Below are 20,522 nucleotides of genomic sequence, written 5' to 3'. Positions count from 1 at the left end.
TTATCTGGAATCGCCTCAGCTTCCCTAATCAATCCCCCCTTTTCTTTTCCCCATGCAAATTCTTTTGCATTGCATGCCCTTATCATTAGCAGTATCGCAGTGACATACATACAAATATTCCTACTACCAATAACATAACCAGATCAGTAAAAACTTGTTCTAACTATTGAAAGTTGGGTAACCATGAAGTTAACTTATTCCATATTTCCTCAAAGCCCCATGAAATGTTATCCTTACTAATCTTATACAGAAAATTTATCATGAGGCTCTTGCCTTCCTTGATCTCGAGCTTTTGACCATTATTAGTCCAAAAACAGTTAACTGCTACAGTCTGTGTTAATATAAAATTATACCAACAATCTAATTTACCTGGGCGGATACAACCTTCTTGTTGGCCACTTTTGGAAGTCGGTTTTACTAAAATCCCCGTTGCTTTCTCGTGGGCTGTTCCATTAATCATTCGGCACCCTATTTCAATTTCGTCCCCTACAGTTCTTTGGTGTATCCACCCTACCCTTCCCCTAAATTTTGCCATTCTGATAATGCATGTAAATGATCACCATTTGTTCGCCAAATAACCACAACAGCTAACTTTCCATTAATGCTCTTATCCTCCGTGGTTACGGCTTCAGACCAAGGCCACCCACCATTCTCTATCATCATAGAAGCACCTTCCAATTCTTGAATCACAATTACAACTATAAGCCACAGAAATAAAACAATTCTGTTAGCTAAATTTCTGCTAACTACATTACTAAATACTCCTGACCATAGTGTCTTCATTTCGCTTGACTGAACTTTAGTTTCAGTTCACCGTCACCCAGCGTTACTTTCCAGGGGGCTTTTGGAGCTTTCTTCACTCTCGAATAACGGATCCAGGCCGTTTGCTCCTTAATCTTGATGGCGGTATGTGTTGTCAGCAGCACCTGGTATGGTCCCGTCCACTTTTCTTCCAAAGGGCGACCTGCAAATGCTTTTACATACACATAATCCCCAGGTTTAAAGGGGTGGATTGGTTGGTCCAGCCCTCTAGCCCTGGTTCCTGAGACAACTTTAGATATTTGATCCAACTGTTTTTGGAGTCCTATTAAATAATTACCCAAGTATCCCGACCCCAGTTGCGTCAGGTCCTCCCCGCTGAACAAAAACTGATAGGGTCTTCCGTATAATATTTCAAAAGGGCTTAGATTTTCCTTTGTCCGTGGTTTTACTCTAATTCTAAGTAAAGCCAAAGGGAGAGACTGAGGCCATGATAAATTAGTCTCTTGTCCTATTTTGGCTATTTGTTGTTTGATTAGATGATTCATCTTTTCCACTTGTCCGCTTGCCTGTGGTCTGTAAGGGGTATGGAGTTGCCAGTCTACCCCTAAGACCTTACTTACTTCTTGAACTATTTGCGCACAAAAATGAGAGCCTCTATCCGAGGACATTGCTGCCGGAATTCCGAAACGCGGTATTATCTCATTCAGTAAAACCTTAACCACTTCTCTTGCCTTGTTGGTTCGACAGGGAAAAGCCTCTGGCCACCCGGAAAAAGTATCTGTCAAAACCAACAAGTATCGATACCCCCCTTTTCTTGGCAGTTCTGAAAAATCTATCTGCCATTGTTGTCCTGGATAGTTTCCTTTACTGATTATTCCGAACTTTACCCTATTTTCTGTATTAGGGTTATGATGCAAACAAATACTGCATTGCTGGGTTACTTGTTTTACCGTAGTATACAGATTTCTTCCCACCAAGACTCGACTCAGATTTTTATATAAGGTGTCTGCTCCCCAATGAGTCTTATTATGTTCTGCCATGACCATAGGCCATATTAAATTAGAGGGTAGTACAACCCTATTATCTTTCAGGTATACCCATCCATCACTCCTTGCTTTTCCTCCCAGGTCCCCAATTAACTTTTGATCTTCCTGTGTGTACCTAGGTTCCTGTCCTTCACCTAAAGTTTGTATTTTACCGTCTGGTATTAAAGTGAGCGCTTCTGCCTCAGCCAATCCGGCCACCCTTTTTGCTTCTTGGTCAGCCAATCGGTTCCCTACCTCGAAGTCAGCGGTTCCTTTTTGGTGTCCCCGGCAATGTATAACAGCCACCTTCTCTGGGTGCTTTACCGCTTCCAACAACTTCAAAATCTCCTCAGCATATTTTATTTGTTTTCCTTGGGCCGTTAATAATCCTCGTTCCTTCCAGATAGCCCCATGTGCATGCACCACACCAAATGCATACTTAGAGTCTGTCCAGATATTTACTTTCTTTCCTGCTGCTAGTTCCAATGCCCGCGTAAGGGCAATTATTTCTGCTTTCTGAGCAGACGTCCCAGGGGGTAATGGTTTCGACTCAATTACCTGTTGAGTGGTCGTCACCGCATACCCTGCTTTGCGTTGTCCTTGTTTCACAAAGCTGCTTCCATCAATATACCATGATTCGTCCGCGTCTTCCAAGGGCTCCTCCTTGAGATCTGGTCGGCTAGAATACACAGTTTCCATAGTTTCGATACAATCGTGGACCACTGGCTCGTCAGGAGCGTTACTAAGGAAAGAAGCTGGGTTCACAATGTTAGTAACCACAATTTCTACGTCATCTTGCTCCACCAGTATTGCTTGGTATTTTAAAAATCTTTGAGGGGATAACCAGTGTGCCCCTTTCTGCTCCAAGACTGCCGAGACAGTGTGTGATACCAGCACGGTTATCTTCTGTCCCATAGTGAACTTCCGAGCCTCCTGTATATTCATGATGACAGCGGCCACCGCTCGAAGGCAACCCGGCCAACCTTTACTTACTTCATCCAGTTGTTTAGAGAAGTAGGCCACAGCTCTCCTGTAGGGGCCCAGCTTCTGTGCCAGCACCCCCAGAGCCATCCCTTGTCTCTCATAGGAGTACAACCAAAAGGGTTTGGACAAGTCCGGTAGACCCAAAGCTGGTGCTCGCATTAACTCCAATTTAAGCTTCTTAAAGGCAGCCCGTGCTTCCCCCGTCCAGACCAATTTTGATTGGTTATTCTTGATGAGGTCATATAGGGGTTTTACAATTAGTCCATAATTATTAATCCATAGACGGCACCAACCTGTCATCCCTAGAAAAGTTCGTAATTCCTTAATGGTCTGTGGTTCTGGGGTACGGCAGATAGTTTCTTTCCGTTCTGTTCCTAACTCCCTTTGTCCCCCTGAAATCTCAAACCCCAAGTAAGTTACACGTGACTGAATCAGCTGAGCCTTCTGTTGAGAGACTCGATACCCATTCAAACCCAGAAAATTAAGGAGACTTATCGTCCATTGCATGCAGCTGCTCCTATTCTCAGTGGCTATCAAAAGGTCATCAACGTATTGCAGCAGAACTCCTTCGGTGTTTGGGGCCTCCCAAACCTCAAGCTCTTTTGCTAGTTGATTCCCAAAAATCGTGGGGCTGTTTTTGAATCCCTGCGGCAATACAGTCCAGGTCAATTGAGCCTTTCGTCCTGAGTCTGGATTTTCCCATTCAAAAGCAAAAAGCTTCTGACTTTCTGGGGCTAAAGTCAGGCAGAAGAGGGCATCTTTTAAATCCAGTACGGTAAACCAAACTAAATTATCTTTTAATTTAGTCAGTAATGTGTACGGGTTGGCTACCACAGGGTGTATATCTTCAGTGATCTTATTTATAGCTCTTAAATCCTGCACTAATCTATAGTTCTTCCCATCTGGCTTCTTAATTGGTAGTATAGGAGTATTATATTCAGATTCACACTCAACCAGCAGTCCATGTTTTAAAAACTTATCCACTATCCCCTTAATTCCTTTCCTGTCTTCTAATCTTAGGGGATATTGCTTAATCTTAACTGGCCTTTCCCCTGGCTTTAATCTCACCACTATTGGGGCTGCATTTTTGGCTCGCCCAGGGATGTCAGTAGCCCAGACTCCTGGGTAAACTTGGTCTAAAATCTCCGAAGGTACTTTACCGATGGGGTCTGCTTGTATCAGCGTTAAGCTTAGCGCGGTTATCAGCTTTTCTTCTCTCACCTTTAACCCCACCTTCCCTTTTTCAAAGACAATTTCCGCTTCTAATTGTTCTAGTAAATCTCGCCCCAGCAAAGACTTCGGGGATCCTGGTAAATATAAAAACCTATGTATTCCCATCTGTTTCCCTAACTTATATTTTAAAGGCCTTAGGAAAAAGGCTTTCTCGTGCTGGCCTGTAGCTCCTATCACCGTCACAAAATCCTCATCCTCTGGTATCAATTTCTGGTTTAACACAGAATAAGTCGCTCCTGTGTCAATTAAAAACTCCACTTCCTGTCCTGATTTCCCTAGCTTAATTTTAACCAGCGGATCTGCTAGGGTAGAATCCCCCGGTCCACTTCATTGGTCGGGAGATACACTAGCTACCATCAACCTGTTCTTCTCCCGTTGTTTCGGACATTCCCTTTTCCAATGACCCACTTCCCTACAATATGCACACTGATTCGGTCTCAGGGGAGGCTTTACTGACCTTCCCCTTATCCCATTCCCTCTTCCTTTTCCCCGAAAAGGTTCTTCTTGCCTCTGTAAGGCTGCAACAGTTGCCGCAGCAATAGCCCTACCCAGCCTTTGTTTCTCATTCCCTTCTCGATTCCTAAATACCCTCCATGCCTCTTCCACCAGCCTTTCTAAATCTCTCACATCCGGCTCTTTCATTTTCTGAAGCTTCCGCCTTATATCGTCCGCAGACTGACCCAAGAACAATGATACTAGCTGGACTTTACCTTCCTCAGAAGAGGGGTCTATCGTTGTAAATTTTTGCATTGCTGTCCTTAGTCAATCGAGAAATTCTGACGGGGTCTCAGTTTGCCCCTGTTTTATGGTATATAACCTAGACCAGTTTACAGACTTTGGTATCGCACTTTCCAAGGCGATCCTAATCCATTCCTGATATCTTTTTAATAACCTATAATCACCCTCATCATTATAGTCCCAGTTTGGGTCCACTCTGGGCACATATACCTCCACAGTTCCAGGTAAAACTCCTGACGTTACCTGGGTCTGTACTTGAGTTTGTGCATTCTTAATTACCAGTTGCTTTTCCGTTTCCGATAATGCTGCCAGCATTATCTCTATATCTTTCCAATCGGGATCTAAATTCTTTCCAATCAGCTCAAACCTCCGGGCCACTGATTCTGGATCATCCCGGTATCCTTTCACAGCTTCCTTCCATGAATCTAACTCAGCAGTTGTGAAAGGTACTTTTATCCGAGCTGGTCCGTTAGCCCCCATAGCCTGTCGTAACGGGGCTTGAATAACGGGCCCGACCTTACTTCGGGTTCGAGCCGTGATCGGGGTAAAGTCTCCATTCCCCCAACTCTCATTTTTCTTATCTATTCTGCCGTTTCCTGAGCTCGCCCCCACGCCTCGTTCTATTATCTGGGGCGGGAGGACATAATCCTCCATTCTCTCCTCTGACTCATTCAATTTCAAACATCTCTGCCCGATACTGCACGCTGAACAACATCTTTTCATTTTTCCTGCCCCTTCCTTCTTCATATCCTTTTCTATTGCCAGGATCAAAGGATCCTGTGGGGCTAAGTTAATTCCACACTCCTTCTGCCATTCCGGGTGGTTTCTCAAAGTGAAAAACATATCTGCGTATGACACCTCATCCCACTTTCCTTCTCTCCTTAGAAACAACATTAACTGTAGTAAAGTATTATAATTTAAGGTTCCATTCAGTGGCCATTTCCCTCACAATCCAACTTATAAAGTGGCCACCATTGAGTACAATATTTTATCAACGTTTTCTTATTTTCAGTTCTACCGGGGGATCCCCCTATATTTTTTCCAATGACTCAAGATACATCCCAACGGGCTTTTCTTCGGAATCCCACTACTCTGCTGCCCCCCCATGTTACAGTTCAGAATGTTTCTTGTTACACAATACAAGCCGGCAGCTTTCCACAATAACACCAAGATCCTAGTAACGTTATAAAGAGTATAATCAAAATCCCAAAGACAATAGCCAAGGTCAAGTTCCACATGTAAACACAACGTAATACTAACCTCGCATGCAAAGGTTATTTGTTTCCCAACAGCAACTGAGTGCTTTCCAAAAAACCAAATGCCGTCCTGCAGAAAACTTTTACTTTCCGACTTACAGACGACCCCAATTGACCGGTCAACCAAATAAACCAAAATAAAGAATATAATCACTTACAATGATGGGGTCCGTGTCTGCCTCCGCAGTGATCCGTTGAGTCGAGGAGTCCCTCCGGGAAATCCCGGGGGTACCCTAGGGAGTCCTGTTCCCAGCGGGTCCTGCGGTCCGACAGAGAAGAAGTCCCATCTGGGGTGCCAGATTGATTCAAAGATCATAAATCCAATTTCTTTAAGTGATTTATTCTTTATTGACGGCGCCGGATGCACGGGGGATCTTTCCGCCTATCGTGCATCCCGAAGTGAAAAGCCGTCCCAAATTTATACATCACAGTGATTAATATTTTATTAACGTCTATACATATTCATTATCTAACCCCGCCTACTCTCGCTTCTCATGCTAATCAGTTTTTTTGTGTCCTGCGCCTGCGCAGATCCTCTCAGTGGTCTTGGGCAGGGGTCGTCGAGCTGTGGTCGGTGGTCTCAGAGAGGAAGGCCATAAGTCTTCCTCACAGTGTACTTTTCACCCTTGGTCAGGATTCTGCTGAATTAGCTTTCTTCCTAACCGCAAGGACTGTTTTTTCTTCGAATCTTCTGCTCATTATTTTCTTATCTTGGATTCCAATGTCTTGTTCGAGATATATTGCCCGTATGTCCTATTTTGAGATACATTGTCCGTACATCTGCTTCCTGCCCTACACCTAATGTTCTGTTCTCCTTTAATTGTTTCATTCTTAACCCTTTCTTATCTGGAATCGCCTCAGCTTCCCTAATCAGTAGTGCCGTGGTACGGTTGGTGCGACGTCATCTGTCTCGGGGGACGTTACCCAAGGTGGCCAAGCCTGGCAGCACTCCTCCCTGTGCTTACGAGCTGCTTCGTGCGTCTGAGTTTGTGAAAAGTGAAGAGATGGCAATCAAAACCTAATTATAGCGTGCATATTTTCTTATCGTTAGCAGTGAAAATATTTAGTATAGTACCACTTCCAGGGGAGGAGATACAGCCCTCTGAAATACTTTCTTCTCTTTCATCACTAATAACAGTATAGCTATTAAAGCCTTAATTTTCCTTTCTAGGATGAGTCTTCACGGTTTTATCAAGCGTATTTGCTTCTGGCAGTATTGCTCTCTTTGACCAAACTGGTTGATGTACCAGCCACTTCTATCAGTTGCTTATTAGCAGTGCTCTGTTGTTTCAGACCTGATCTGTAGAAGGAAGAGCTAAAATAATAATAATTAAAAAAAAAAAAAAACTTTTGTTGAAACTTCAGCCAAGTAAATCCAGCTTGTAAAACATAATTCTATGAGCAGCTATTTTGAGAGCATCTCCTTAATTAGCACAACCATTTAATGGAGAAATGGAGAACAAAATGCATTTTTAGCTAGGTGTATCTGTTTTCTTCCAGATACCTTAGAAGAATTGGTAGAATTTTATTTATGAGATGGTAATATAGAGTAAACACAATCCATCCCAGTGCTCTTCCCTGGAGGAAGTGTTTTTTCTCAAGTTCTTTTTCAAGTGGCAGCATGCTCAGCCATAAAAGCATCTGGTTTGCAGCATAGTCCCCAGCAGAGACAGAGGCACTATGCTCCCTGCCAAATATCGCGTGTTTCAGAGGCTACCCCTGCAGTGCCCTGCAGATAAAACCTTGCTATGCAAACCCAATACTCCTATAGGAAGAGATCTTCTGCCATTCCTCTGGCAAATTCGGGGAGGGCCCTCTGCACCCAGACGGTCTGGAGCACGGGGACACCTTCAGCCGCTGTCACCAACCCAGCGACAGCACTGTGGCAGCACAAGTGAAGAATGGCCCCGCAGGAGCTGGATGTCAGGGGGGACCTGTCCCTGGATGTGGGTACGGTGCTGCCCTGTGCCCGGGAGAGTGTGGGGGTGAGCTAGGACAGCTGCCAGATCAACCACAGCCATGCGGAAGTAATGCTGTGCCCCTGCCAGCGGCGGGAATTAGAGGGAACGGTCAAATGAGTAGGGGAGGGGAGAAGCAAAGCCCGGAAGGGAGAAGAAGACAAAGACCTGCACTACATGACATGGTTTATTAAATACCAAGGAGGGTGACAGAACTTGGAATTAAAGGCAGGCTGTTATGTGCACAGAACCGCCGCATTCTTGCCGGCATGGCGGGGCCAATGGCTGCTCTTGCTCACTGCCTGGAAACTGCCCGAATTACGGGGCAGAAGGCAAGTGCTCGCAGTCTACTGCCATCTTGGTAGAACTATGGCTTGTTTTCTGGACTGGGACTTCGTCTGCTCCACCTTCATCTGATCAGTAATAATGTTCAGCTGTGAAAACAGGGAAACGCACAATAAGAGGGGAATGCTTAAGGAAGGAACACGTTTTCACCTCCAACTACAAGCATTTCAGAAGTTAGTGAAGGAAATACCACAGGCTACACACAGAACATCTAAAGGGAACCTGCAAATGACTCTTGCTCATCAGTGACTCTTGCTACAAAAAGACTCTTGCTACAGGCTTGGGGGAGAGTGGCTCAAGAGCTGTGCAGAGGAAAAGGATCTGGGGGTGTTGGTCGATGCTCGCCTGAACGTGAGCCAGCAGTGTGCCCAGGTGTCCAAGAAGGCCAACGGCATCCTGGCTTGTATCAGGAAAAGTGTAGCCAGCAGCACCAGGGAGGTGATTTTTCCCCTGTACTCTGCTCTGGTGAGGCTGTACCTTGAGTACTGTGTTCAGCTTTGGGCTCCTCAGTGCAAGAAGGACATCAAGGCCCTGGAACGTGTCCAGAAAAGGGCTATAAAGCTGGAGAGACCTCAGGGGAGACCTTATTGCTGTCTACAACTACCTGAAAGGAAGGTGTGGCGAGCTGGGGGTCCACCTCTTCTCTCAGGTAACTAGTGACAGGATTGGAGGGAATGGCCTCAATTTGCACCAGGGGAGGATAAGGTTATAAATGAGGAGACATTTCTTCTCAGAAAGAGCAGTCAGACATTGGAGCTGGTTGCCCAGGGAGGTGGTGGCGTCACCGTCCCTGGAGGTGTTCAAAGAAAGGTTGGACCTGGCGCTTAGGGACGTGGGTTAGTGAGTGACATTGGTAGTAGTGTTAGTGTTGGGGAGAATCGAATGGATGTTTTATTAATGTCTCTTAGGTGATGGGTCTTAAAGTATAATTAAGCATTGCCAAATGTACTTATATTATCAATTAATCTATGTATACTGGGAAACTTAGGGAGTATACTGAACAGTCAAATGAATCTTTGAAGGGGAACCCTCGGAGGGAACAGGTACAACCTGACCTTGGATAAGGGCCTGGAAATGCTGAAATGAGTTGAAGCAGAACCAAGGAGCGGAGGGAGCATGCGTCGAGTGAGAAAGGTGAAAAGTTTAGCAGAGAGGAAGACTCCTTACTCCATCTGGACGACCACCCGGACGACCACCAGAGAGCACCACGCATGCGCAAATGGGAGGAGAGCTAATTAGAATGGAATGCGAGGCTGATGTTGCAACCTGTAATGAATATGTATACCTTACGTAATGTTGAATGTATAAATAACAGCTGGGATGTAACGGGACTTGAAGCCAGATTTGGGCACCTGCCCCGGCTTCCAGCGCTGAATAAAGCACCTTCATATAATCACTTGGTGGTTATGTGGTTGCTACGCTAACAGTAGGGTGATGGTTGGACCAGTGATCTTGAAGGTCTCTTCCAGCCTTAATGATTCTATGATTCTATGATTCTGTACCAGTGCAGAGAACAACACTATATGGGCTGCCGCAGGGAATGTTAACTCCATCCCAGACAGACCCAGTACAACTGGGGCAGGTGCCAGCTCAACCATGGCCACAGGGAAGTAATGCAGTGCCCCTGCCAGCCAGGCACGTTCTCGATGCCTCCTGAGGAGCCCTGCCCCATCGCATGGCCCGAGATCCCCATCCACGCTGCGGAAGAACGTCAACTGAGGCACAAAGAGCTCTTAAGGCAGGAGCCAGAAAGTGCCGCAGTCACTGCTGGACTGTGGGGGGGTGTGGCCCTCCAACTTAAGAGGACACTTGTGACGCCCCTGGTGATGCCCATTGTGACACAATGTGCCACCATCGCTGAGACGCAGTGTATGTGCACCCCTGCCAGCAGGAGTGCTCAGTGCTGTTGCCTCTGCTGTGGGAGCAACAGCGCTGCCCTGGCTGGGAGCCTCGGTGCGTCCCTGCCCTGCCTGGGAGCACCAGGCCACAGCCGCTGCTCGGGGCTCGGCTCCCCTGCCCCTGCGCCTGTCCGTGTCGGACCCAAGCAGGGCCCGCAGGGCTCTGGTGGCCCCAGGTGGGCTTGTGCCCACATCCTTGCTGCAGCATGCAGAGGCTCCTGGGGCTCCTCCACCGGGGCCAGGAGCATCCGATGCCCAGCAGCACTTCCCTGTCCAGAGACAGCGATGCCCACCAGCTGCCAGAAGAGGGCCTGCACGGGCTGCACCGCGCGGCCGCCCGTGGCGACCTGGCCCGGCTGAGGCGGCACTGGTGGCTGAAGAAACGAGGCAAAAACCGTCGAGACCAGGCAAAGCGGTGAGGGGCTGGGGGGTGCGCTTAAAGGCTTGGGGTGGGATCGCTCTCCCGTGGCGTGCGAGCTTCAGCCTGGTGCCGCTGCGTACGCGGCTCTGGCACCAACCCTCCTTCTGCAGCAGGTGTCAGCAAGAGCTGAGGCGATGGAGGGCTGAGGCTGGGCGTTGTCCGGCCAGGCAGCCTCTCGCCCTGAAGTCACTGGCACTGGACATAGTCGGGAGCACATGCTCCTACCAGCCCTTGGCAAAGCCTTCAGCCCCGTGCAGAGAGACGGCTGAAGCCCAGGGCAGAGTCAGGAGCACGGCAGCAAGGGCACCGCCTCCTCTGGAACCCTGGGTCAGAGCTTATGGGTGTGACCCGTTCAGTGACAAACTGGATCTGATTGATACAGCAGTGCGCGACGGGTTAAGAAGAAGGTTACTCAGAGGCATAGAGTGGTAACCAGGCTAGAGTAAGAGAAAGTGGGAACCACTAAGGAGGAGTTGTTAGGCTCGGACGGGCCTATAGAGGGCTACGCGTGATCAAAAGGAATGCACCAACCAGAAGTCTGTAACTATGTTTGCCAGCCACGTGCAGCGCGTGGAGGGGCTCAGAAAAACTATGTAAGATCTGGCATTGGGACAATAAAGGGTCTCCATTTCTCGACTATCTTGGAGCCCGTGTCGTCATTCCCTTCAAGAGCTGGTCACTGAGAGGGCTTTTCCCTCTCAGCTGGCAGAGGGGAACAATCCAGCTTTGCTTGGAATTGCTGGGGCGGCTCGAGCGCTGCTTGAAGGGTGTGCTGCCGACCGCCACTGCCCTGTCCTCTCCCTGTGGGGTTGTTTAGCAGCCGCTCGGGCATTAGCAGTTCTCTCCTGTCCTGTGGGTGATCAGCGTCAGGGCATTCACCGCCCTTCTGCCGCTTGAGTGATTGTGGAAAAACTTGGAGACTTACACTGACTTCGCACTCTTCATGGAGTTCCACAGCCTCCAAAGCTTACATTCTGCTTGGCATTGGCAAGTGGAGACTTGTGGCCCTGCGCGTGTTCCACAGCCAGAAGTGATTTGGGGCATTGCCTGCCTGTGGAAAGCTAATTTATTTTGGTTTTAGGACACCGCTGCACCTTGCTTGTGCGAACGGCCATGCAGACGTTGTTCGATTCCTGGTGCAAGAGAAGTGCCTGCTGAACCTTTGTGACAACACTGGCAGATCGCCACTCATGATGGTATGTGGAACACGTTACTCTGCTCTAAGTGGGGCTTTATCAATTGTGCTTCCAATGACAAGTGTCTTGCCGCATTCTTCACACCGACCTGTAGAGAAACATGAAAGTTGTAATCGGCACGTAATAGGCGTACACTAGCTCATCTCGGAAGACGCTCTTATCTTCCAGCACTGGGAAGCTGCTGTAGCTGTGACAGAGTGAAACATGGCACAAGTCCTTCCTTTTCTTTGTGTTGTTTGCAGGCAGTGGAGAGCCAGCATGAAGAATGCGTGGCGATTCTGCTAGAGCACCGTGCCGACCCAAACCTCAAAGTTTACAGAGGCAAGTCTGCCCTTCACCTGGCTGCCGCAGCTCCTAACACATCTCTAGCAGAGATGTTAGTTGAGCATGGTGCACACCTTGAAGCAAAGGACTGGGTAAGTTTTGAATTTGGGCAGCACTGCTCTTTGGGAAAGGCACTTAATTCGTCTGGGTTGTTCTGACGGGCATTCTTTATCCTTTCAGGAGGGAAATACCCCGCTTCTTCTTGCCATCTCCAGCCATCATAAAGAGATGGTAAAGTTTCTTCTTCAAAAAGGAGCGAATGTGTGTGCTCAAAGTTTCTTTGGAAGGTGAGGCATGGCTCCAAAGTGCATGTGGCTCTCCTTAGCATTGTCACTGGAATGAACAGGAGAAAGAGAGTCAGTGTTGTCCAAGGGACAATGGGCACCAAGTGAAACAAGAGGCCTTCCCACAGCTGCTTAGGAGAAACCCTCTCAGCATGAGGAAGGTTAATCAGGGGAGCAGGTGGCACCAGGGGTTTGAGCGGCCTCCATCCTTGGAGGCTTTGAAGAGCAGAGTGGAAGAAGCCTTGAGCAACGTGCTCTGGCCTCGTGGCTGAGTCTGCTCTGGGGAGGCGGTTGGCCAGGAGCTGTCTGGAGGTGCCTTCCAGCCTCAGTCCTCCAGCACTCCCCTGTGTGTGGCTTTGCTTTCCCTGTGCTTGTAGGAATCGGGGAGGGAATTGTTTGGGGAGGAAACAGGGATTAGAATAACAACAACACAGAGCCTGCAAATGCTGCTATGTTTCATACCATCTTTTGGATGCTTTAGGACTGCTCTTATGCTTGCCGCTTCTGCTGGGGAAACGGATGTAATAGAGCTACTTCTTTCCTACGGTGCCAACGTTACTTGCAAAGATATCGCTGGCTACACGGCTGTGGATTATGCTCTCCAGTCAGGACACGTTGGGTGAGTGTTTTGTATGTCGCTGTTAGAGCGGCTGAGTTGTCAGAGTGTCTGTGCTGATTTGTCACGCTCTGCGGTAGCTGCAGAAGTTTTAATGAAATGAAAATTAGAAATCCTGCTTGTGTTACTACACCCAGTTCCACACCACTGAAAAGGAAAGAGGCACTTTTTCTTTCAGTGTTACGTCACTGTTAGAGCGGCTGAGTTGTCACAGTGTCCGTGCTGATTTGTCACCCTTTGTGATAGATGCACAAAGGCTTAACGATATCTTCAGACCTTTCTTGAAGCTGGGCTCGGTGATGTCTTCTCATAAATCACCTTCCCAAGTCAAGAGAGGATTTGGAAGTAGAGGAGAACTTCCACCCACAAGGCTTTCTTAGAAATCCCGCTTGTGTTGCTAAGCCCAGTTCCGCTCCACTGACCAGGAAAGAGGCACCTTTTCTTTCAGTGGGGATCTTACCAGTGTCCCTTTAGATAAACTCTCAAAGAGATCCCTGGTGGTGTAGCAGGTCCACCATCATGGGGAGACTGACACCGCACACAGACAGTTCTGAACTGGTTCCAAGTCAGTTGCTGTCCTACGCAAGAGCAAGGATACTAGGCAAGGATGTTTTGGATCTGACTGCCTGTATGTTCTCTCTTTCTGCGTGTAGCCTTTGCAAGAAACTGGCAGAATGCGCAGGCAGTAAAAAGACGGGAGAAGCTTCTGCTGGCGCTGCACAAGACACAACAGTCCCCAGCAGATTCTGCTCTCCGAGGACTGAGCACTTTGCACTGGCCACACTTGCTTTGGATGGAGAAGGTAGGATCCTGAAGTGTGGAAGAGCTGATGAGGACAACTAATGTGGCCTGATGTCAGACCGCTTCCCGTATTTGGGGGCAGGGCTTGACTGGCAGGGAAAAGCAGAGTGCCAGGAATGCTCACACTGTCTCGCTTCGTCCATCCCTTGTAGGTGCCCTGCCAGCTGTAGGAGCAGAGCAGGAGGAAGAGGCTGAATTGCCCTGGGATCGCAAGGTACTTTCTGTGAAGGACCCACTGGGCTCCCATTTGGCTCGCTTACTTTGGGGCAAGTTTACCTCTGGGCTCGCTTACCTCTGTTGCTGCCTCTGCCACTTGTTTGTGACTGGGGCCCTTGAACTACTTGTGCTCCAGCCCAGCTGTTCAGTTTGCACTGAGTTGGTGAAACTGCTAGGAGAACTGGGTCTCGCTGCAGCTGGCCTTTCAGTTAGAGTTCCAGTCTAGGGAAAGCATGTTCTACATAATGAAGCAGCAAAGATTATTCCTGCTGCTTAAAATCTTCTGAGCTTCTCAAAGGGGCTGGCCGGGAGTGGACTGTTGCTTTTCACCATACTTCACCAGTGCTCCGGTAACCTTTATGTGGCAATTTTTAACGCCAACAACGAAGAGATACCAGAGAATAGCATTGAGGGCTTGCAGCTCTGCTTTCAGCGTGCATTCCTTGGCCGCGAGCATGTTCTCAGAAGCAGCAGGGAGATTCCAGGCCATGCTTAAGCTCTGGCAGAACGAAGTCTGGCTTCTGCTTTACAACTGCTGAAATGCCATTGGAGGCAACAATAGTTCTGCAGATTCCATTCTCCACTGCCCGCCTTTTTGCGTAGGTAGAAAGCCCCTGCCCAGTCTCTCAGGCTATGTTCCAAGAAGAGAAAAAACGTTAAGCCTTCCCTCTGTTTTAAGAAACAGAAACCCTCACAAAGAGCTGCTGATAGTTGAGGCTAAGAAAGATGGAGAGAGGTCCCCAGCTGTGCCTGGTGGTGGTGCACTTCCAATCCTTTGTTTCAGTCAGAAGACTGACCTAGTTGTAGAACCTAATGAGTAAAAGCACAGCTCATATTCCCATGTTCTCACTGACTTTGTCATGCTCACGGAACCCCATTTCTTTAGGATCAAGACAGACAGCTGCAGCTTGAGCTTCCTGGTGCTCCTGAAAGTCTGTCCGTGTCAGAAGCCCCACCTGAAGCTACTGAGAGCCAGCTCAGTGACACTGAGAAAGACGTAGAGCGCTTGCAAGAGGAATTGGAGATGGTTAAAGCTAAGGTATGGAAAGGCAGCACTATAGGGATAAATCCAAGGGTGGTTGTCCTTTCTCTTCCCCCTCTCTGCTGGTGACCAACACAACGGGCCCTTTGGGGAGCTTTTCACAAGCTGGAGGGACAAAGCAGTGCGTTAGGAGGCACCTTCCAGGGGGTAGGTTTGACCAGAGCAGTTTGCGCTTTCTCAAAACTTGGGTGTGCTCTGAGACACAGAGGGTGCGGCACCACTTGGGTGTGCTCTGACAACGGTTGTAAATTTTTTTTCATGTCTCTGTGTTGGGACCAGCATTGGCAGTGTCTGTGCCAGAGTCGCAGACAAAGCAGGCTGAGTTTTGTGCCAGCGTTCAGGAAATTCTGTAGAAAATCTACAGAGCTATAGGAGAGGGGTTAGTACAAAATGCAGTGAAGTAACATGCATGGGGGTTTGAGAGTGGAAGCAGTCAATTTCCCTCCCTAAAGACTAGGCTGACCACCATGGATTGATTCTTCCTTTGGTTTTGCAGGTGGAGGCATCGGAACAAGCGTGTATTGAGTCTGAGGTCTGGGTAAAATACCTGGAGACTGTACTGGAGGATAAGAAGAGAGAAGCAGCAGCTTCTTCCCAGAAAGTGCAAGGCTTTCTGGAGCCATCCTTTGGAACTGGAGCTCTCCAAAAGCTGGAAGAACGCATGCAAGGGTAGGCAGGGTAGTAAGACAGAGGGGCGAGACGCTGCTTTCTGGGACTCTGTGAACGCAGGGGAATTGCCTCGTCACATCACAGAAAGTTAATACAGGATTTGGAAAGAAGCCTTTGCTTTAGCTTATGTTCTTGCACACTGTTCTTTCCAACTGTGTGCTCTTGTGGAGTTCCCCAATAAGGCCTGTATTTCTCTTTCAGACTCAAAGCTGGAAGTGACAGATTGGAAGCCACAATCCAGCAACAAAGCAGACTGATTGAAGCCCTTCAGAGACACCAGCAAGCCTCTGCCTCAGTAAGTCAGTGATAAACTTCCCTCTTCCCTGTGAGCTCCTGCGCCTAGCTAAGTAGTTCTGTGGGGACAAAGTAAGATGAGATTTTTCTGCCAAGCTTAGGGGAGCTGAGTTCTTGACCAGCTGTGCTGACTGTAAGCTGCTCTGAAAATCCTGCCGGTCTGTTCCCCAGCTTTCTGGTTTTGAGAGTTTTCCCATGATACTACGGCAAGTCCTACAACACCAGGAAGTTCTTAGCACTAGAAAAATAAGGGTTCACTGGAATGCACTGGTCTAGGTATTTTCTGCTTTAGACCAGTGGTGATATTGAAGATCGCAGGCTGCACTTGAGATATTCCTCCTGCGTGAGAGGTGGTAGTCAAGTTTGCACAATGCTGCACAGCCCCGACCTGACATGCCGCGCTGTCGCTAATAAAGCAGTTCCTCTTGGCGCAAAGGAGGGGCTTTCATCTGTGGCCTCTGTGAAGCAAATGATTCTTCTTGTCTGCCTGGGGAGGAGGGAGGTGAACATGAGCCCTGTACTCTACTGAGACTGGCAGGAGGGGAAGAGCGGCAGAGAGGTGTGAGGCAGGAAAGTTGCACGCAGCATGACTTTTCGCTTCTTTTTGTGCTTCTGTAGGCTCGTAATCACCCGGAGGACTTGGTAACTGCCTTTCAGTCAGCACAGACAACCGCAGACGGGCATCCACACCAGCAGGTATGGGAATGCTTTCTGTGAATGACTATTTTAGTCTTTGAATACCTGCTGGGCAGGTAGTGGGTGAAAAGACCAGGGGAGCCATGGGAAACCCTCCTGCTTTTATGGCAGGGCACGTTCAAGGGAAGGGGAAGCCCTGCTACTCCTGCTTCCCCAGTACTGCTACCGAGTTCTGCCTAGGCTATCTGCACATACCACATGTAGATGCTGTCCCTGTGCTGGTTCTACCATGTATCGTTTCTGTTTTGAAAGCATCAGTGTCAGAGAACAGAAGAGAAGCTGGTCGAGTTGAAATGCCCAGTCGAAGTGCGCCTCGAGCAGGAAATGAAAAGCAACAGCGAACTGCGGAGAGAATGTCTCAGGTATGGCTTGTTAGCACTTTAAAAAGAGATCCCATAGAGTAGAAATCAAGCTTCATGGAGGCTGAATGTAAAAATAGGTGAGGGTAACTGTCTGTGAGCAAATTCAAGCCTCACGCTAGGTCTTACAAGGCTCTTCTGTACACGTGCCTATGGTTTTACAGAGCTGCCAAAAGAACTTCAAGTGCAGGTTGCCCTGCAATTCTCCTGGGAGGGCAGGAAGTCCCTTCTCCATTTATTCCTCCGTTCAGGTGCAAGGTGGACCCTCCAAGTGATCTGCGGCACTGGAATGCTCTTTTTTCTCAGTAACTCCTGGTCTGTCAAGCGTGTTAAAGAAGAAGCAAGGCTTCTCTATGCTGTTTATGTCTGAGAATGTGAAACAGGCTGGTAGTTCCTTCACCTCCTACCTCAATGTTTTCTTGACTAATTTGCTGCACAGGTTAAGGAGGCTTCTGAACGGAGCTCTGCAGAAACTAAGAGAATCTGAGGCCAGAGAAAGAAAGCTCATGATTAATACTGCAAGAGACATGACGAGCAGCTGCTCTGAAGGGGCCAGTGAAGCTGATAAATTAACAGCAAAGGTGAGCTCTGGATTCTGCAGGATTTTGTGGTTTCTTTTTTTGTCTGTTAATGTCCATACCTCTGTTGTTCTTTTCTATGCTCCTTCTTGTATTGTGAGATGTCTGTTCTCTACTTGATGCTCCTTCTGTTGTCATACATAGCAGGTATTGTAGAAGGAGTCAAGTGCCCTTGTGGTGGCTCATTCTTAGTCCAAAGGCTCGTAGCATTCTCGTGGCTTCACTGCCATTAGAAGAGTTCTCTTAAATGACAGGGAATGGCATTGTGTTTAGGCAGTGTAAAATGAAGATTAAGTTTCCGGGTTTTTGTTTGTTTTTATTTTTTGTTTGTGTTTGTTTTGAGGGATTTGTGTTTGTTCGTTTTCTATCTATTTATAAAAGGCAGGAACCTCCCGAGTGTATTTTTAGAAGGTATAGAAAAGGTGTATTTCTGGGGGAGAAGAGTAAGACAGCATCGCAGCTGGCGTTTGGGACTTAATGGGACATCTGCTATATCCTCCGTATCCTTGCAACCAAACATCAGCTTTGACCTAGAGAGAAAATGCGTTCCTCCAGCAGTTCTGTCAAAGTGGCCTCCTGAGGCACTGTTTCCAAAGCTTTCAGAGTAAGGGCAGGAAGAGTATTTGTTGCTCGTGCCTAGTCCGTTCTGCACTGCAGCGCTTCCCCCCACACACAATAGGCATTCTTTCTGGTGTCTGGGTAGAGGTGTGTTTGATGTCCCATGAGCAGAGGAGCATTTTGGGCAAGAGCGTCCCTAGCAAAAGAACCGAGGAAGGATGGAAACTTGGGGAATCCTGTCAGCAAAGATCTTAAAGCTGTTCTTCTCTTAAAAGACGAGCCTGCCTTTACTTTGCTTTTAATACCGAGTCAGAAGGTGACAAAGACCATCTTGACGCCCTACTCCTTTATGCATTGCTCTCCACAGCTCAATGAACTTTCGCAGCAGCTGGAGATGGAGTCTGGAAAACGCAGGCAGCTAGAAGCACAAAATTGTGACCTGCAAGAAGAGCTGTCTGCTCTGCGTGGGTCTCAGGAAAAAATGGAGAAGAGCAATGGCCAGCTGCAAGAAGAGGTGGCATGCATCAAAGCTCTTCTGAAGACTTACAAGGTGGGTCACAGGCAAAAGCAACAGCATGAGACAGAGATAAGAAAGAGCCTGACAAGGAACAAGTGCTCGGACCAGAAGTCGCAGGTGATGTTTGTATTTGGGGTCTTGCCCCTCATTCTTTCTGTGAGGCGTTGTTCTCCACAGGCACAGAAGTCCCTGTGAATTGTGTATGGAGCCTTTGGAAAAGGCTTACAAGCAGAGGACTGTCTTACAGAGACAGAAGTGTCTTAGCACTAACTCTGAAGTAAGAACAGAGTGCTGAGAACTGGTGTCCTCCAGACTAAAATGAATGGTTGACCTGTGGGAGTTTCCGGCTTCTGCCTTCACTGCTGGTGGTAGTGAGGAGGCAAGTGGCCTCCCATGAGTGAGGCTGGGCCCTTGAAACTGGCTATGCGAAAGGTAAAGGTGAGCTCTGGATTCTGCACGCTTTTGTGATTTCTTTTTTTGTCTATTCATGTCCATACCTCTGTTGTTCTTTTCTATGGTCCTTCTTGTATTGTGAGTTGTCTGTTCTCTCCTTGATGCTCCTTCTGTTGTCATACATAGCAGGTGAACGCAGAGCAGTTGTCATTGTGGGTCAAAATGAACGTGCAGAGCAGTATCTGCAAGGGCACACTGAGGGCAGGCTGCTCTGTGGAGGAAGGACGAGCTGAGAGTCACAGCAAGGATGGCGGGCTCAGTGGCTTCACAGGCCATGGCACAGGTCCACAGCATTTTCCGGGTCTGGCAGGTGGAACTCCACCTGTCTGAAGTTGGCTTTGCCCAAGATCACTTCGAGAGCCCTGTCTTAGGAGTTGAGCCAGTGATGCTTTTGTAACTTACCGCTCACCAGCAGCCGTCTCAACCCGTCTTTCCCTAGCCATGGGCACCCTGAAGTAGAGGTCCAAGAAGTGCTTTTGAGCTGCCGTGGGTGTCTTGTTCAGGTGCATGGAACCCTTGATCTAGATTTCCCCTGGTTACTGAGAGGTGCTGCTAAGGCACACGTGTGCTTTAGAAGGTATTGTAGAAGGAGTCAAGTGCCCTTGTGGTGGCTCATTCTTAGTCCAAAGGCTCGTAGCATTCTCGTGGCTTCACTGCCATTAGAAGAGTTCTCTTAAATGACAGGGAATGGCATTGTGTTTAGGCAGTGTAAAATGAAGATTAAGTTTCCGGGTTTTTGTTTGTTTTTATTTTTTGTTTGTGTTTGTTTTGAGGGATTTTTGTTTGTTCGTTTTCTATCTATTTATAAAAGGCAGGAACCTCCCGAGTGTATTTTTAGAAGGTGTAGAAAAGGTGTATTTCTGGGGGAGAAGAGTAAGACAGCATCGCAGCTGGCGTTTGGGACTTAATGGGACATCTGCTATATCCTCCGTATCCTTGCAACCAAACATCAGCTTTGACCTAGAGAGAAAATGCCTTCCTCCAGCAGTTCTGTCAAAGTGGCCTCCTGAGGCACTGTTTCCAAAGCTTTCAGAGTAAGGGCAGGAAGAGTATTTGTTGCTCGTGCCTAGTCCGTTCTGCACTGCAGCGCTTCCCCCCACACACAATAGGCATTCTTTCTGGTGTCTGGGTAGAGGTGTGTTTGATGTCCCATGAGCAGAGGAGCATTTTGGGCAAGAGCGTCCCTAGCAAAAGAACCGAGGAAGGATGGAAACTTGGGGAATCCTGTCAGCAAAGATCTTAAAGCTGTTCTTCTCTTGAAAGACGAGCCTGCCTTTACTTTGCTTTTAATACCGAGTC

General features: G+C 48.0%; 2 protein-coding genes across 6 annotated transcripts in view; one reads left to right on the top strand and one right to left on the bottom strand.

Moving 5' to 3' along the window:
• LOC136789901 (ankyrin repeat domain-containing protein 7-like) overlaps window positions 1-20,522 on the bottom strand; it is a 79,481-nt gene that overhangs the window by 40,375 nt on the left and 18,584 nt on the right. For 2 of the 5 annotated variants that reach the window (XM_066991205.1, XM_066991222.1), the window contains one exon: window positions 6,323-8,390. The exons of 1 other annotated variant lie outside the window; for it this stretch is intronic. Coding sequence is in view for 2 of the 4 variants with exons in the window: in XM_066991222.1 (XP_066847323.1) it covers window positions 8,387-8,390 (4 nt within the window). In the remaining 2 variants the exon portion in view is untranslated. Of the gene's footprint in view, window positions 1-6,322; window positions 8,391-20,522 lie in introns of those variants that run through there. 2 more of the 5 variants (XM_066991212.1, XM_066991217.1) reach the window with 2 other exon arrangements.
• On the top strand, window positions 10,451-20,042 carry LOC136789672 (putative POTE ankyrin domain family member M). Its single transcript, XM_066990178.1, has 14 exons — window positions 10,451-10,614; window positions 11,702-11,816; window positions 12,059-12,232; window positions 12,321-12,427; window positions 12,906-13,043; window positions 13,694-13,842; window positions 13,994-14,055; window positions 14,944-15,096; window positions 15,596-15,768; window positions 15,970-16,063; window positions 16,681-16,758; window positions 17,011-17,120; window positions 17,557-17,698; window positions 18,621-20,042. The coding sequence occupies exons 1-14, from the start codon at window positions 10,451-10,453 to the stop codon at window positions 18,963-18,965; spliced, it is 2,004 nt and encodes a 667-aa protein (XP_066846279.1). The 3' UTR covers window positions 18,966-20,042.

Source organism: Anser cygnoides, chromosome 1 (assembly GCF_040182565.1).
Source record: "Anser cygnoides isolate HZ-2024a breed goose chromosome 1, Taihu_goose_T2T_genome, whole genome shotgun sequence".
Lineage (NCBI taxonomy): Eukaryota > Metazoa > Chordata > Aves > Anseriformes > Anatidae > Anser > Anser cygnoides.
This window is presented reverse-complemented; position numbering and strand designations above follow the sequence as displayed.

Bases quoted from the DNA above. Each gene is read 5' to 3' on its own strand.
- LOC136789672 (XM_066990178.1), top strand. From the start codon at position 10,451: ATGCCCAGCAGCACTTCCCTGTCCAGAGACAGCGATGCCCACCAGCTG. The intron at 15,769-15,969 runs GTAGGCAGGGTA...TTTCTCTTTCAG, and splicing joins CTGGAAGAACGCATGCAAGG to ACTCAAAGCTGGAAGTGACA. The intron at 16,064-16,680 runs GTAAGTCAGTGA...GTGCTTCTGTAG, and splicing joins ACCAGCAAGCCTCTGCCTCA to GCTCGTAATCACCCGGAGGA.